Raw genomic sequence first — 17,045 nt, 5'->3', positions numbered from 1 at the left:
GCCGAGGTACCCCCCATCCCCTTACCTGCTGCTGGTCACTAATGTTTTCTGCCACTTGTTTTTCTTCAGGCTTGGGCACCATATGCTCACCAATTGTGCTCTCCATTTTCTGTTCAAATATTGGGTCCAGTCTGATGACCAACTTTTCTCTTCCTAAAGACAGACAGATGTAGAGACAGACATTGAAACGGTGACAACCCCGAGGCCTTCAAGCACCAGCTCCCTTGAGGTTCCTCAGACAGGCCTTGGGAGAGGGCCTGGTATCTCTCTCAGGTCCTCTGAGAGGATGGCCGGCATGCTACGCGTTCCCTCCGCCCCCGACATACACACACAGACAAACAGACAGACATGGTCCTGGCTGCCCTCACAGACACCGCATAACCCTAACTGGACCTGTGAAAATACACCATCTCATGCCAAATGAGGAACCTTGCCAGACAATCACAACCTGCCATCTACTGCCATCTATACGATAGTTCTTTTACAGGGAGCGCAAGGGCCACGCGTAAGCCAGGAAAAAGCTGAAACCACACATGGTCGCCATCTTACCCTAGGCAATGGAAGAGCAGTCATTGACCAAGGGTAAGTAAGATCTGCCTTGATCCAAAGACTCCTTTGAAAGTGGTCAGAAATTCATTCAAGTAGGTATGGGTCCAAGCAGATAACCCATTCATAATGGCCCAGGTAGCTTTCATATGCTAGCCCAGATCATTGTACAGGAAAATCTATATTTCAGTCTTAGCATCCCATACAAAAAAGAGAGAACCCATCTGTCCACTGGAGGTCTCTCTCAAGTCAAATACACTGCCTTGGTATGAGGTCAGAAGTGCAGCTCTTTCCCCCTACTGGCTCAGGAGACACACGACAGAGATTCCAGTGATGGATTTGGGAGTCAGAGGACCTGAAGAGAATCCTGGCTCAGCCACGTTATCTATTGTCTGTGACTTTGGGCAAGTCATTTCATTTCTGGGCCTCAGTTTCTTCATTGGGGTTTTACTAGATGACCTCTGATGTCCCTTCCAGCTCTAAAGCTATATTCCTATGACCTTGGAGACTATCCACAAATTCTAAGTGAAAGCCTGGAGTATCCCTGAAGCACACAAAATAAAGGAACATTTGTGAGCACAGTGGTGGTGGTAGTAGTGGAAATAGCAGTGGGAGCGGGGCCTGGGAAGTGATAGCAACATGGAAGTCTTGACTAGAAAGGGATTGGTTTCTCTCCCTCAACTCTTCTAAGGTCTAGTCATTAGCTAAAGAAAATTTCACAAAAACTAGGGACTCGATTGAATTACCCCTTTCTGCTAAAAATGGAAAATTTTAACATTTGGGAGAAAAAAAAAGAATTGTGATCCCCTAAACTTCCATGGAGAGTTGTGGGAGGGAGGACAGTCACCCTGGGTAAACAAAGGCACAGAATGACTTTAGTTTGACTAAAGTCACCTACAGGCCATCAGAAGTGGCTTTTTCTATGTTAGAAGTCCTTTATCACTAACCTTCAGGCTCGATAGCAAGACTAGCTAACTCTAACATCCCTGTCTCTGTCCCCCACCTAAACAAAATAATACCCTTAATTTAAATCAGGATTTCATTAGTAGGGAATTCCTGATAAGGCAACTCTTTCCACCTACGCATGCAGGCAACCCTGGCTACTCTAACTTCCAGCCTTAAGAGAAGTTGCCAGGGTCTCACAGCTGATATCTATGAGAAGCAGGACTCTAGGCTAGGATGTCTATCCTTTCTGCCTGCAAGGTGGGGCGCCTGACCATTTTACTACACTGACACTCACAACTACTTATACAATCTGCAAAGCTCACTCATCTGGAGCTGGGAGTGTCCTCAGAGGCCATCTGTGCCACCCCATAGCCCCTTTTATTTTACAGATGATGTGCCCAAGTTTACAGATGTTACATGTCAGAGGCAGGATTTGAAGCCAGGCCCTTGGCCTGCAAAGCCATTCTACTAGGCCTCCCTACCATGTGACTCTTCCAGTTAAACTCTGGGAGGGCAAAGGGGCTGCCTTTCCTTTTTCGTAGATCCTCCAGGGCCTGGCACAGAGCTTTACATACAAGAAGTATTGACAAGTTTTGGGGCCTGACCTGACCTTTGATTTCATTGGTACTGAGAACTCTGGGGTGAGGCAACTCCCTCCAATGCAGCCAATGCAGGCTGGCACCTTCTTTGCACCTCCTAAATTTCCCGGGCACACTGAGAAAGAAAGGAGACTTACTCAGGGTCACACAGCCAGGGGGTGTTTAAAGGCAGGGCTCGATTTCAGGTCTTCCTGGTTTTAGGTTGGCTCTCCTCTCACTATGCTATGCTGTCTCTGTCAAAGGAACAAATTCTAGCTTAGCAGATTTAATGAAACAAATAGTCGATCCACAACCTGACTGCCTTCTGGGGGAGGCTAGGTGGTATGTGTCATGAAAAAGCACCAGATTTCCAGTAGGAAGGATCTGCATTTGAATTCCAGCTCCAGTCCTTACTGCCCAAATGACCTTTGGCAAGTCCCTTCCACTCTCTGGACCTTGGTTTTATCATATCTGTGAGCTTGTTTCTTAGAAAAATAAAGATTAGAATAATTGCATTTCAACATAATTTTCTCTGTAAATCTACATGTTTTATTTTGTGCATTTAAAAACATAAAAGTGAGAAAGGGATCCATAGAATTCCTCAGACTGACTGCCTGAGGGACCCAGGACATACAGTGAAAGTGAGGAAGCCCTTCCCTAGAGGGTCTCTCAGGCCCCTTCCAGCTCTGGGTTCTCTAAGTTTGGGATCCATCCTTTCTGTCCTTGCTCTCCCCATACACACTGGATGTTACCTCCTTCTCAACTTGCTGCTCGCCCCTAGTTTTATTTTTACCCTCCCATAAACCCTAGGACTAGCCTGCACCATATATATATATATATATATATATATATATATATATATATATATATATATATATATATATATATATATATATATATATATATATATATGTATTTGGAGGAGTTGGGGAAGGCAATAGGGATTACACAACTTGTCCAGGGTCACACTGCTAGTAAGTGTCTGGGGCTGGGTTTGAACTCAGGTCCTTCTGATTCCAAGGCCCATGGTCTATTCACTGAACCACATAGCTGCCCTCTTTCAAAAGGAAAAGATCTTCTTTTAAAGGCAGCCCTGTTGTAGTGGACAAAGAGAAAGCCTTGGAGCCAATAAGTTGGACAGACAGTCAACAAACATTTATTAAGTGCCTACTGTGTGCCAGGAAGATCAAAGTTCAAGTTCTGCCCCTAACACATACTGGCTGTGTGACTCTGGGCAAATGACTTCTCCTCTGAACCCTCTGAGCCAGAGTGTCAAATTGGCCAAGTGCTGTGGCCTACAGGGATCCTTCTGTATGCTTCAGTGGCCCCATATCTCTTTGATTTGAGTTATGGCTCTAAGTTGTAGAGATGCTGATCTGCATTGGTAGATGGAGTTCCCCGACCTGGGAGTTCCCTATATCAATAAAAGGACCAGTCCCAATCCCTATCTTATTTATTCTTAATGAACTGACTGGAAATTAAAAAAATCTTGTATGATAGATTTAATATTATTTTATATAACTTCATTTAATAGGTATTTTTTGTTCATTTATTATAACGATCAAAAAACCTTCAAAATATGAAATACTGGGGTATAGACATATGTAGTAGACCATGTTAGAATCTCAAAAATCTGGAGTGTAGCAGTCCCACCAGAGAACTTTAATACTTGTGGTTTTTACCCATCATGCATATGGGCTAACAGAAGGAGAGCCTAAGTATGACACTGGCAGCAATGAAGTGAAATACAAAGAGACTGAGAAGGTCTTCGGCGCATCAGAAAGATCCTCTTCCTAGGGCACTTATAGAAGAGAGGGGCAAGAAATCCCAAAGAATGGAAAGGCATGGCTTGGCTGCAATCTACCTAGGTGCATGGCGTGCCCAGAGCCAGAACTAGGAATTTGTCGCACACAAGCATTAAACGCTATGTCCAGGGCAAACAAAGCCCTCCACTGGGGCATGGCAGTGATGCTACTGGGGAGCAGGGAAGGACAAGGATATCAGCCTAGTCTACTACCTGGCAGCTTCCTATTTTAACTGTTCTTTGTCATCTGTTATTTCTCTGTAGCTGAAGTGATCTAAAATTTGGCACCCTGGGACAAAGACTAGGTTGCCCAAACTTGGTTGTAGTTCTCAGAGCCAACATAGCATGGACAGATCGTGGATACTTGGAAAAGTCCACCGTGGGACTTTTTCGTTCATCAACAAAGAGTGTTTCTTTTAGCCAAGGCTAGGGTTCTTTAATGTAACAGACACAAACCCTGAGATCCCCTCTGTGTGGGAGAGCACAGTGCTGAAATTCTAATTGATGCCAATAGGAGAATGGGAGTGAATAGATGTACTTTATACACAAACATTTTAGAAGTGGGTCTATTGTGTAATGGCAGGTCAGCATGTTGTTCAAAGTACTACTGAGTGTGCATCGCTATCCCCTCCCCCCCCCCCCCCCCCCCCCCCCCCCCCGCCCCCTTCAATCCCCCTACCTCCCACTCCAGAATATCTGGCCTGAGCTAGCTACTCTAAGAACTGCTGCTTACATGCCCAAGAAACCACAACATATCCCACCAAGTACACCTACTACCCCCAGCTTGCACATGGCCCAGAGGGGAAGGCACGGACCAGGCAGTTACTTAACTGGGGCAACTAAACATAACCCAGATAGTCCAGCTCTGTTAGTGATAGCCCCAAGAACCAACATCTCCCAATGAAATGACCTACCTGAAGTGGAACAAGCAAATCAACTCATCTTAACCACTTCCTGGAATTAGCTACCCCCTCCCCCAAATCCAAAAGACTGCAGCTGGCCTTTGGACTAGGAAAGACCACACGATGTAATCCCCTCATTTATAGAGACAGAGGCCTCAGGTCAGAACAACATAGGACATAAGTCTATTGACAACCTCCACCACTCAAACATGGAGATAGTATTGAGATTTGTGGCCTACATATATTTAGGGTCCAGATCTGTGATTTTTATCAGTCTGTAGGGATTTCCCAATGATATCACTTGCAAATTATGGTCTCAAAGAGATGCCCAGAGTGCTGAGAAGTAACTTGCCTTGAGTTCGAGGATGTACCCAAGGGCTTCCTGACTCTAAGGCTGGCCCTCTATTCACTGTACCATGCTGTATCTCCAAACACCATGTGCTTCATTTGAGTATTTCAAGGGTCTAGGCCAACTTATCTGTGAAGTTTGGATTCAGTCAAAGGGCCACACTTGTGAATCTAGAGGGCCACATGTGGCCTCGAGGCTGCAGGTTCCCCACCCCTGGTCTAGGCATCTCTCTCATGCTTAGTAGGCTGCTCTCTCAGAGTCCCTGTGGGCAAAGAGTTTGTTGACCTGTGGCTGACCTGGTGCTGAGCCTCTGCACCCAGCAAGGGTGGTCCTAGGAACCCTCAGGCACACCCAGAGTATACTGCAAGCACACAGAGACACAATATATCCAACACACACACACACACACACACACACACACACACACACACACACACCCGCATTGCCAGGCCCTGTCATCAAAGCCTTGGCAGCTAGGCAACACCTGCCAGACCTAACTCATCCCCAACTCCTGTTGACATGGTCTTTGAGAACCTAGGACTATAAGAAGGTATAGGAGGAGGAGGCGACTGGATGGTACATGTATGGTTTTTCAAAAATTTAAAAGGCACAACCCTCCCAAAGCAGAGAATCCATTCAGCTGAGGCTCATATTCAAGGATGCCATTTACATTAAAAAAGCAAAAGGAGGCAAGTGTGCCCTGTTCTGATTAGGTCAAAGAGATCTCAACCAAGCTCCTAATTCTTTATTATTATCATCACTATTATTGTCATGAGGCTTAAGCTTTGTGACTTAATTGGTATAGGAAGTCCCTCTCTGCTTCCCCACTGGCCAGCAATCCCCAGGTAACTTAGAGGCTTTGAGAAGAGCCCAGTACAGAGGGTGGGTTTGTCTAGTACACATCAAAGGCAACAAGTCTGCCCAACTCTTAGGCTGCCTCTCAATTCTTTATTATAGCTAGAAACTCTCTATTTAAATAGAACCTGCCATAACCAGGCCCTACTAAGACCCACTGACCAGCACTGTATCTCCAGTCTCCTTTTTGATCTATCTCTTAAGCTGATAAAACCAGACTGTTCCATTTAGACCAGTGTGCATTCACTCACATAGCACAGCTAGGTAGTGTTGGACCTGCAGTCAGGAAGACACAAATTCAAATCTGGCCTCAGATACTTATTAGCTGTATAATCCTGGGCAAGGCACTTAACTGCCTCAATTTTCTCATGTGTAAAAGGTATCTGTCCCAGCACCTCACAAGGTTATGTAAGGCTCAAATGAGATAATATATGCAGACCTTCAAGCACTATGCTGTTGTTGAGTTGTTTCAGTTGTGTCTGATTCTCCATGACCTATTTGGGGTTTTCTAGGCAAAGATACTTCAGTGGTTTGTCATTTCCTTCTCTAGCTCATTCTACAGAAGAGGAAACTGAGGCAAAGAAGGTGAAGTGACTTGCACAGGGTCACACAGCTAGGAAGTGTCTGAGGCCAGATTTGAACTCCGATCTATCTACTGCACCACCTGGCTTCTCTGAAGTGCTACATAAATGCTAGCAATTATGTGATGTTTCTCAAAGTGGGCTTATAGGGCTCAGTAGCACTGGAATTGGATTCAGAGGGCCTGGGTTCAAATCCAGCCTCTACCACTTACTGCCTGTGTGACCTTTGGTAAAGCGTTTAATTTTTCTGGGCCTCAGTTTCTTCATTTGTAAAAATAGGGATGGGAGGGATTGGACCCATTGGTCTCTGAAGTCTCTTCCAGCTTGAAATCTAAGTTCCTGTGATCTTGGGGCCCATTTGTGAATGTTATATAGAAGACCTGGGTCTTCCTGAAATGTCATTTTCTGGGGGCTTTTCAGTCTCCAGAAACAGCCTAAGAGGTATTGGTGGGCTGGGGAGTGGAGTGAGAGGATCCCAGCAACACAAAAGTCTGGAGCGGAGAAAAACTGGTTCCCCTCCAAATCTCCCCCACCCCGACTCTTCTAAGGTCTACTGAAGCTAAAGATTTAAAAATTTCCAATCACTTTTTTCCTTAATGAAAATAATTTTAGGTTTAATAATTTAGATTTATTCAAACCCTGGCCCCCTTCAGTCACAATACCTCCTAAATGGGGACTTGGAATATTTATGAGAAAAAAGGAAATGAGATTCCCCAAACCTCAGCATGAAGTTCAACAAGGGAGGCCAGTCATCATGAGACAACTAAGGCCCAGAATGGGGTTAGCTTAACCAAAGACACCCATGGTGCTGTTGGGCCAGCTGAACATTTGACCCTTAGACCATTAGGCCCATACTTTTCATGATGAACCAGGAGGAAAAAAAGTCAGTTGGAGAAACAACAGAAATAGCCAATTTCGGTTCTTTCTCTCAAATGACCCATACTGGTCAGTTGCTCCATTTTGCCAATGGATATCCTAAGGCCCCAGAGACAGGAACCGATTTCCTCCCCCCTGACTTTTGGCAGAAAGTTGGAGACAATGCAGCAGCAATCTTTTCAACCTTGACAGCTGGCTACTGATGTTGCAAGTCAAGAGGTCCCTGAGCAACAAGAAATTCCCTAAGCTTCGTTACAAAGGTAGCTACCATTGGAGAACAGCTAGTTCCATCCTGTACATTTTGATGTACAAAAACCAGTACATTGGATAAGAAAACAAAGTATTTTTCTCCAATGCCAAACATTATTGCATATTTTTGAAAGTTACCCAGTCCCGCTGAGCTAGGAAAAAATTATCAACTTACAGAATGTTATCTCTAAGCTGCGTAGTTCTTGGCGCATCCTCCCCCCCCCCCCCAAGGCTGGGAATAATCGCACTCAAACTCCCTACCACCCTCTCACCCCAATTTGTAGCAAGCTCATATCAGGCTTAAACTGAACATTACCAAAAAGGGCAAAATGGCTCTGGCCAAGAGAGTGGGAGAGGGAAAGAAGGGAGGTTTTCATCAGATTAAGAACTGGGAAGGGGGCTCATGCCTTCCTGCCCATTCCATTTGCTGACCATCATCTCTGTTCAGCAGGAGAGGAAGGAGGGCCTTTGGCTTTCTAGTTTTATTTATTTTTTTCCTATGGTTCTATTTCTCAGGAGAGGCAGGTGGTCAGTTTAAAAGGAGAGGGCAGGAGGCAATCCTGCCCTCTCCTCTCACTACAGGTCTACCTGTATAAACTGAGACCTGGATCCCCAAGGTTCATAGATACTAGTTTGTCTGCCAACAGAAACATGCCACCAGCCTGAAGGCAGCAAACAAGCATATTTACCTGGTCAAGATGGACCTCAAATGAGGTGACTGACCCCTCCCTCCCCCCAAAACAAAAGACCTTTCTTTTCCATTTCAGGAAAGTTCCTCTCCTCCACCCTTTGCAAAATACAGACAGGAGAAAGCCTTTTGTGAGAGAAGCAAAAAAAAAATCAAAATCCTTCAGGAGCGTTTTCCTTCACAAAGTGAAAAAAAGCTCCTGAGACCCTTCCTTGTACCTTAGAGTGGGGAGCCAGAATGTCCCAGACAGTCCCTCCCTCCCCACGTAGTTCTTTGAAAAGCCCATGCCCAAGTGGCCTTGCATAGCAACTCTGAAAGGCCTCTCAAGGGCTGATGCAGCTGGAAAGAAGCACGGAGAGGGAGAAGAGCAGTTCTTTTCTGTGCACATACTAATTGGCAAGGTTGGTACATTTCTTTGAGAATCTGCTGCAAAGCAGGAGTCCTGGGAAAAACAAAATGAAGGCCTTTCTCTCCAAATTCAAATGCAGAACACGTAACAGAAAAACTTCCCCAATTAGTATTAATGATGCAAATAACGAGGCGTTTGCTTTTTTGCAAAGCTGCCTCTCCACTGTTACCTAAGAAACCCGGCTTGAGTTGGGCCCTATTCTCACGTGCGTCAGCTTGAGCCAATACGAAAACATGCCATTTTTTATACAGAAATCAGCAAAATGGAATATTTTCAACATGGCTCCCGGGGGAGCTTGTTTCTCGGAAATTAAAATGGGGGACACTGTAAGACGATTCCATGGGTATATTAAAATAAAGACATCTTCAAGAAACTCAAGATTTACATTAGAACAGCAAAGAAGAAACCAGGAAGGAAGCTGAGGAAACTGAGGTGTGGAAGGTCGGAGTGATTTGATGAAGGGCACAAAGCTGGTCAATGACAGAGCTGGCATTGCAACCAAGATCTCTCCTGACTGCCAAGCCAGTGCTCTGGCCATTATACAGATCACCTTACTCCCTTCCCCAAACAATCTACTACATAAAAACACAGACCTGGCCAAAGTGCCGTTTGCTTTCAAAGGCTCAGAGATTTCAAGATGGAAAGGACCTTGGAGATCCTTTAATCCTGGACTTCAGAACTTGGGGGGGGACTTTTATGATCGATCTTATGGATTTTCTTTTTGGCATTCAAAAACCTGAGTGTGAGAACTATCCATAGACTTCACCAGACTGCCACAGGGGCCCATGTCACAAATGGGGTAAAGAACCCCCACTCTACTCCAACCACTTAATCTTCCAGATGAGGAAACTGTAGCCCAAACAGGGAAAGTGATGGGGCCCAGGTCACAGAGGCAGCAAGTGACAAGTGCTGGGATCCAAACCCAGGTGCCTGACTCCAAATCTGATACCTTGTCCACTTCACTATGGGCAGTTTCATTTGGGCCCCCCAGCTGGGGCAGTCAGATAAGTGAGGTACCCAGAGTCCCCTCTTATGAGGCAGTCCCACAACAGTGGGGTGTCACAAGACAGGCCACTTTCAGCTACCACCCTGTTTTCCTTCTCTCATGGGCTGATAACCTGACCTTGCCTCTAGTTTGTTTGGCCCATTTCTTTCAGCATTTTTTTGCTCTCTTCTACCCCTTCTCTTCCCCTGCCCCCCACCAGCAACCTGACTTTTATTCTGATTGCTCCATTGAGTAGTAGCTCTTCCCAGCTGTGTGACCCTGGGCAAATGACTTCCCCTCTCTGGGTTGAAGTTTCCTCATCTATAAAATAGGGATAATAATCCTGACATTCACTTACCTCACAGGGCTGGTGTGAGAAAACAGAAGTCAACATAGAAATGTGAGTTATGGTTATTACTACTCACCTAAGATCACTCACCTGTAACCACCTACAGCTCCGGACAGCAGCTGGATGTTCTCTTTTGTGTCTTTGCCACAGCTTCTTAAAGCAAGCCCACAGGCATCATGTTTGCTTGGGTTTGTTATTTTTGGTTTGGAATAGATTTTTCTAAATGTCCTTTTGTCATCTTTGTGTATTTCTCTTCTATTTCCCCCTTCTTCCTCCCCACTGAGGATTTCAATTCAACCCAATAATCATTTATTAAGCTTTACTTTCTATGTAAGGCGCAATGCTAGGTCTGGAGTCACAAAAATGAAAGATGCACGTGTCCCTGTTCTCTAGGAGCTTACAATTCAGTGACTGGGGAGGGGGAGAGGGGGGATAGGGATGGGAGGAAGGCATATCCATCAATAAATACAAGTCAGAATGTATCAGCCAATATGAGTGACTGGAAGGAGTTCCTGTCAAGCCATCTACCAAGATTTGGTCCTAGACCTTCCATTTTTTTTTTTTTTTGCAGAATGATATTTATTGAAGGTCATATCATTGAACCTGTCAGCAATTCATCATAAAACTAATATATGTCTCAAGAGAAGATAGCATGAAATATTAAGGATAATCTGTAGCATTAGAGTAGGAACTTGGCAGAGGAAGAGAGGGAGGAGGTAGAGGAAGGCATAAAAAGGAAATAGAAAACCCTTTCTTTAGGAAAATTACAAATTGGTTCAAGGTTTCCAGATGAGGGACCTTGGAGATCAGAGGATGGGAGATCTACGCTTAGAGGTCGACAGATTCCCACCCCCTCATTTGACAGAGGTAGAAAATGAGGCCCGGAGAGGAGGAGGAGGGCCTGTTTGAAGGTCATGGCTAGTGTTTGAGCAAGGTGACAGAAGTCATAGCATATAATCCAGTTCAGATCTTGTGAAAGCAAAGTGTTCCAAGGCTGTACAGCCCCTGATTTATCAACCCCTTTTACAAATGACCCACATAGAAAAAGAGCCTTACTTGCTGCCTCTACTCTGGCCCACTCCACTCCCCTCCCCGCTGAAGTGTCTACTCTGGTTACCATGGGAACCAGAAAAACCTTGGCATTTTCGGAGGCCCTCTGGGGTTCCAAAGGCCTTCTTTCCCAATAGAATCTATGCCTCTGCCTGGTCTCTACTCACCTTACCATCCCACCAGATAACAGGACTGAATCCACAAAACTGGTAGGGGCCGTGGCAATAATCTAGTTCCAGATCCCCCTCAGGACCCCACCCCCCCCATTTACTAGATGTCCCCTCCCAGCTCTCCCAGGTCCCCTGCTTTTTATGGACAAGATCTTACCACAACCAGGGTTGTCTGGAGGACCCTTTAGTTATCGATCTACCATTCACATCCATTAAGCAGCTCATCTGATTTTCACAATTCTATGTGTTGCAGACATTACTTTACAAATTGCAATTGGAGGGCCAAAGGACCCTGGACATTGAGCTAGGAGGGGTGTTGGAGGTCTAGCACAATCTGTTCATTTTATAGGTGAGGCAACTGAGGCCCAGAGAGGTAACTGAGACCCTACTGAAGGTCTCTGAGGTGGGATTTGAGGGGCTCAGCCAATCAACAAGTATTTCTCACTGCCTACTATGTGCCAGGTACTAGAGACACAAGTACAAAGGAGAGACCAATTCCTAAAATCATCTAATCTTAAAGGGTGCCAAACAGCTTACAAGACTCCGCAGTGCAACCTGAACCAGATTAAAAAGTCAGTGGGAAATATTTAACAAAATCAACGATACAATAAAACACAAAAGACATTACATTTTAAATCAAAGTCAATATGTGGCCCCCAGAAATCCTTATGTAAGGATTAGTGGTCACTGATGCACCAGATGGCCCTCCTTTTATAGATTAGGAAAACTGAGGTACTGAAAAAAGCTGAGTGACCTGCCAATGGTCCTGAAGGAAGGAATGCTGGATTTGGAGTCAGCAGATGTGGGTTCGATTCACAGCTCTGCCATTTATTTACTAGCCGTGTGACCTTGGACAAGTCCCTTTATCTCTCTGGGTCTCAGGTCCCTGCCCTTATAAAATAAGGTAAGGAGGTTGGCCTAGCCTCGATGACCCTACAAATTAATAGCTGAGACTGACCCTGAAGCCAGGTCTTTGAGACTCCAAAGTCTAGCACTTCAAAGTGCCATTTGTCCCAAGGAGTCTAGAGTGGTGGGTAAGGATATAACACATTCTTGTAGCACAGCCACATATGATGGGAAGACCTAGCTCTATCCTCCTGGGAAACAAACCCAACCCAATAGTGAGGAGGGAGCTGGCTCCCAGCCAGACCTTCACTGTGAGTCCCCAAGAAGCAGTCAGACCCCAACAAAAGGAGTAGTCTGGAGCCACCAAGCAAAAAACATGTGTGCAAAGAAGCCGGGGCTGCACCCACAAATACGGACAGCAATCATGGGGGACAGGGTCATCTTTGGATGGAGTGCATGCCTCCTCTTCCCCCAGTGCTTCTGGACTTAGGGTCAAAGGGCCTGGGTTCAAATTCCATCTACCTGGGGGTTAGGCTCCAGTGAAAACACCAGGGGCTTGCTAAGATTTCTCCCTCCTCTAAATCTGATTGCCCACAGGTCTCAGAGGACAGAGACCACAATTTCTACTCAACGGAATCTAGGCCTAGATATTAATTATATGAAAGTTTGGGGCTCCTAGGGAACACACAGATAGCAGCAGAGCCTGATTTCAAGGAGGGCCTCATACCCCTTTCATCATGAAGCCCCCACTGGGATAACTCACAGATCAACGTGAACAATCCCCTATAGCATTTAGCTCCCAGAGGCTCCAATGACATAACCTCTGTAAAGGGCCTTGCAATCTAGTTACCTGAACATTCCCTTACAACAAATTAAATGGCATTGCATGCGGTGGCTTTGGTAAGTGACAGAAAAGTAACTATACAGCTGTAAAGCCTTTTCTGAATAATGACCATTGGCGAGCCAAAGGCTTAGGACATCCTATGGGACGGGGCAGAACAGGCTGTGCTGACCCCTTGGTCTTCTAAGCTCTGCACCTCACTCCCACTGGCAGCTGGGGGGAAGAGAAAAAGCCCAGCCCAGGAGAGATAAAGAAAAGACAAGTAGGAAAACAAGACCAAAGCTTCGAATCCCCAAATCCTTCCCATTCTGGGAGGCAGAGACCCCTGCTTCCCCTTCCCCAACCCATCTGAGGGCAGGGCAGTGCCACACAGCGAGATGGAGCAGGCCAGCAAACCCCAGACCTTTAATAAACAAATAACTAATTAGCACATTGTGGATATGCAAATATCACAGCTAAAGAGCCTGGAGAACACTCAGTCCCCTGCAGTCTCTTGGTTCACATTCCAACTGCTTTAGAATTTTAAGAAAGGCCCCTTTCTTCAAGGGGAGCATAGGGATAAACTTCCACTGAGTTGTGGGTCTTATCATCAGTTCTGGATTACTCCTTAGCCAAGTTAACAAAGTCTCTAAGTTCCTCAGAGGTAAGTCAAAGGAGGGGAAAAAAGATCAAACACTTGGAGCTGGAAGGAGCCTTAGTTCAACCTCATTTTACAGATAAGGAAACTGAGACTTGATAAAGTGAAGTGAGGGAAATGAGAGTTGAACCCAGTTCCTCTAACTTCAAAATCCACTGTACCTACCTGGTTTTGGGCTACTAATTTTCATTTGTAACTTTTTGTGAGAGAGTGAATGAGTGAGAGAGAGAAAGGGGAGGGGGGAGGGAGGGAGAGGGGGAGAGAGAGATGGGGAACTCTGATGGGATCAATAAGAGAAATATCCATGAAGGCAGGAAAGAAGAGGTGTTTTGAAAGGCCATTCTAGCCCCCCAAGGCATAAGTGTAAGCAATTATAAGAGTTTGGAAGTCCACAGGTAGGTTAAAAAAAAAAAAAAGTAAAGGAGAAAAAAAATGGCATTTTTACCGAGTGGGCCAAGGCCCTATACAGAGTGACCATCTTTCATTTTTGTCCCAGAGGCCAGCAGGGCACTGTGATAAGGGAGGTGAGATGACATGCTCCCACCCTACCCCCAACTACAAAGGAAGCCCATCAGATAGCACCTTCCAGCCAAAGCTGGCCATTTCTAGGCAAGTAAGACAAAGTAAACCAAATGTCCTTCCCCTTTTCAGGAAGATGATGGGGGAGGGGACAGGCCTGCTCCCCTCAAAGGCTAATGTTATCTGAGAGTGGGGGCAGGGAAAAAGAGAGAGGCGGGGAGTCAGAAACATCTCTTTGAGTGCCATGCCACTTGCTGACTTCCTTTCTTTTTTCCCTTCTTTCTCTTCTGCAGCTCCCATGGTGAGATCTGGTAGGCTAAGTTGGTGAGTAAGAACCACAGGGATGGAAAAACAAGGAGAAATGGGAGCTACTCCCATCTCTTCCCTAACCCTGGCAGAAAATTGTGCAGACCCTTTCCCCTTTACAGACAAGACACAAGGTTAAAATGAATATTCCGAGCAGCATTTCCCCCCATTTTGAAATGGGGAAAAAAGTCAGAGAATTCAGGGAGAGGGACAGGAGCCGCTTTGCTCCACAGAAAGCTGAAAGCTTATAGGAGTTTCAGGTTGTTTTTTCTTTTTCATTGTTTTTTAATCCAACACTTCTATTATTTACTAAATGGCAAATGAAACCAAACTTATTTATGTTCTCTTTAACGAGGCAGTAACGAAGTTATACAACATGTTTCATCTGGACTTTGCTACCACTGAATACAGTCTTGTAATTGCTTCATTCTGTTGTTAGTGTAGCTCCTGGTTTTTGGGTTTGGCTTTTCTCACCCTGAACTACTTCATCTAAGTCTTGCCATACTGAAATGAAACTGGAATCTCATCTGTCTGGATGTTCCCTCCACTGGTGCAGATGGCAAGCTACCCTAACCTATTCCTGTCCTGTGGGATTCTCAACAGGCAGCCCACCCTCTGTGCTGCAGGGCTGATATCATGAAGATAGTAGTGGGGCACCCAGGCTGTCCACTGAGTTTCAGGTATTTCTTAATTAGATGTGGTGATCTGATTGCCTGAGTCCCCAGCTGGCCCATGAGGTGAGTGTTCCTGTTCATGTGCATGTGTGTATGTGTTTGTGGGGTTTTATTTAGGGTGGGGCTGGTGATGGTGGTGTCAGGGGATGATAAAACATCATTAGTTCCATTTTTTCTGCCTCCTATTTCTACCCTTTGGTGCCAAATGGCTAAAGAACAGAAATGCCAGATGAGTTTTTGTACAACTTAGAATGTGTGGTCTGCTGTGTTGATTTCAATGCAACACACCTCTCTGTGCCCACAATGCCTGCCATGATACTTTGCACCTAGTTAGTTCCTATGGAGTGTATCACTAATTCTGAACTATACCTCTACCACATTAATGGAGTTTTCCTACTTACTTAAGCAGCAGAAGTAAGCTGTAAGAAAAAAGAAAATCAGTTAAGAGAAACAGAGCTACCACAGCCAGAAAAAAAATACGCGCAAGACCCCAGATGCTGGGGATAAAAACAATGAAAACAATCCAATCTCTTACTCTCAAGGAGCTTACAATCCAATCCCCTAGGAAGATATGTTATATATACAAATAACCAGAATATAAACTAGGATGTTACCATTACACAGGAGAGATTCAATACAGCAATGAAAAATGAATAATGGATTGCTGGACATGAGGGTGAGGGTCATGGAGGAGGTGGGATTTGAGCTGCACTTTGAAAGAATGGGAGGATTTCAAGAGTTGAAGAGGTAGAGGAAGCAGACTTGGAGATAGCAAATGGCTAGTGGTTTAGACCGACTGGACTTGGGGTGGGGGGAAGAGAAGGGTAAATGGTTATGAAATTAGCCTGGAAGGGAAACTGAAGAAATAGTCAGGTACAGAAGGCAAGGAGAGAAAGTAAAAGGGTGTGGCAAGCAGTAGCCAATGCTGCAGAAAGGTCAAGTAGGATCTGGCACGTAAGAGGGCACCGAAGCCTTTGGATAGAAGAGGCCAGGGTGGCCAATCCATGGAGGAGCTCTGCAGAAAGGAGAGAGATGCAGGACAGTAAGTTGAGGGGATGGCAAGATTATGGGATGGATTGGGGGAAGGGAATGATGGAGACCAAAGCCTGTCTTTCAGGGTGGTGGATCCAGTAGAAAAGGAGGGATTGAAAATGTGAAAGCGGGGTATCTTGGGGGTTTGAGTAGCCCTGGAGAGTATGATAGAAAATCAAAGGTTGCAGTGAAGTTAGAAGGCATGACTTTGTAGTGTATACACTTAGCAGGGTCCCCCAATTTCCTCCAAACAGCCCCAAGTGCCTTGGTCCAACACAAAAGGCTTTGCTAACCAACACATTTAGCCAATCCTTAACGCCTTTCCTGGTAGTCATCCCATTCCCTTGCACTACCTCCATTTCCTTCTTTCTGCCTCAGTCCTCAAGCTTAATGTCTATTTCCTCCCTTCCCCCAGGGCACTGAAGTACACCCTAAAATCAAAATCAAAAAGCTGGAAGGGCCTTTAGAGATCCATCTAGTGACTATGGCGACAACCTCAATTCAAAGCTAAAAGCAATTTTTTTTTTTTTGTAAACAAGTCGAGGTTCATTTTCTTCCCTGTCCTAGCCTCGTTGGCATGGCAACCAAAGAGCCCTTTTTCTATTGTTTGGTGAAGTCAGAGCCCAGTCCAGTGAAAGCCCAGCCCAGGCAGCCGCCTTTTTTGCTTCTAATGTCCCTTGGTTCCTCAGCTGGTTATTAGGCCTTAGACAATGAGTGAGAATCTCGGTTAGAATTAGGATTGTGGAGATCAGAGAACGTCAGAGCTGAAAGGTTCTCTAGGCCCTTCCTACATTTGACAGGGGAGGAAACTGAGGCCCAGAGGGGTTCAATGACTTGCCCAAGGTCACACAGGC

General features: G+C 45.4%; 1 protein-coding gene across 10 annotated transcripts in view; it reads right to left on the bottom strand.

Moving 5' to 3' along the window:
* Window positions 1-17,045, bottom strand: part of NSDHL (NAD(P) dependent 3-beta-hydroxysteroid dehydrogenase NSDHL) — a 37,355-nt gene that overhangs the window by 19,375 nt on the left and 935 nt on the right. For 4 of the 10 annotated variants that reach the window (XM_072626337.1, XM_072626344.1, XM_072626333.1 and 1 more), the window contains exon 2: window positions 26-153. In XM_072626337.1, the coding sequence (XP_072482438.1) occupies window positions 26-106 (81 nt within the window). In that variant the 5' untranslated portion in view covers window positions 107-153. Of the gene's footprint in view, window positions 1-25; window positions 154-2,227; window positions 2,324-10,206; window positions 10,267-15,560; window positions 15,579-17,045 lie in introns of those variants that run through there. The other 6 variants (XM_072626343.1, XM_072626336.1, XM_072626334.1 and 3 more) reach the window with 4 other exon arrangements.

The sequence above is a fragment of the Notamacropus eugenii genome, chromosome X, assembly GCF_028372415.1.
Source record: "Notamacropus eugenii isolate mMacEug1 chromosome X, mMacEug1.pri_v2, whole genome shotgun sequence".
In the NCBI taxonomy this organism is placed as follows: Eukaryota; Metazoa; Chordata; class Mammalia; order Diprotodontia; family Macropodidae; genus Notamacropus; species Notamacropus eugenii.
Note: the sequence above shows the minus strand (reverse complement) of the source record. Positions and strands in the feature narration are given on the sequence as shown.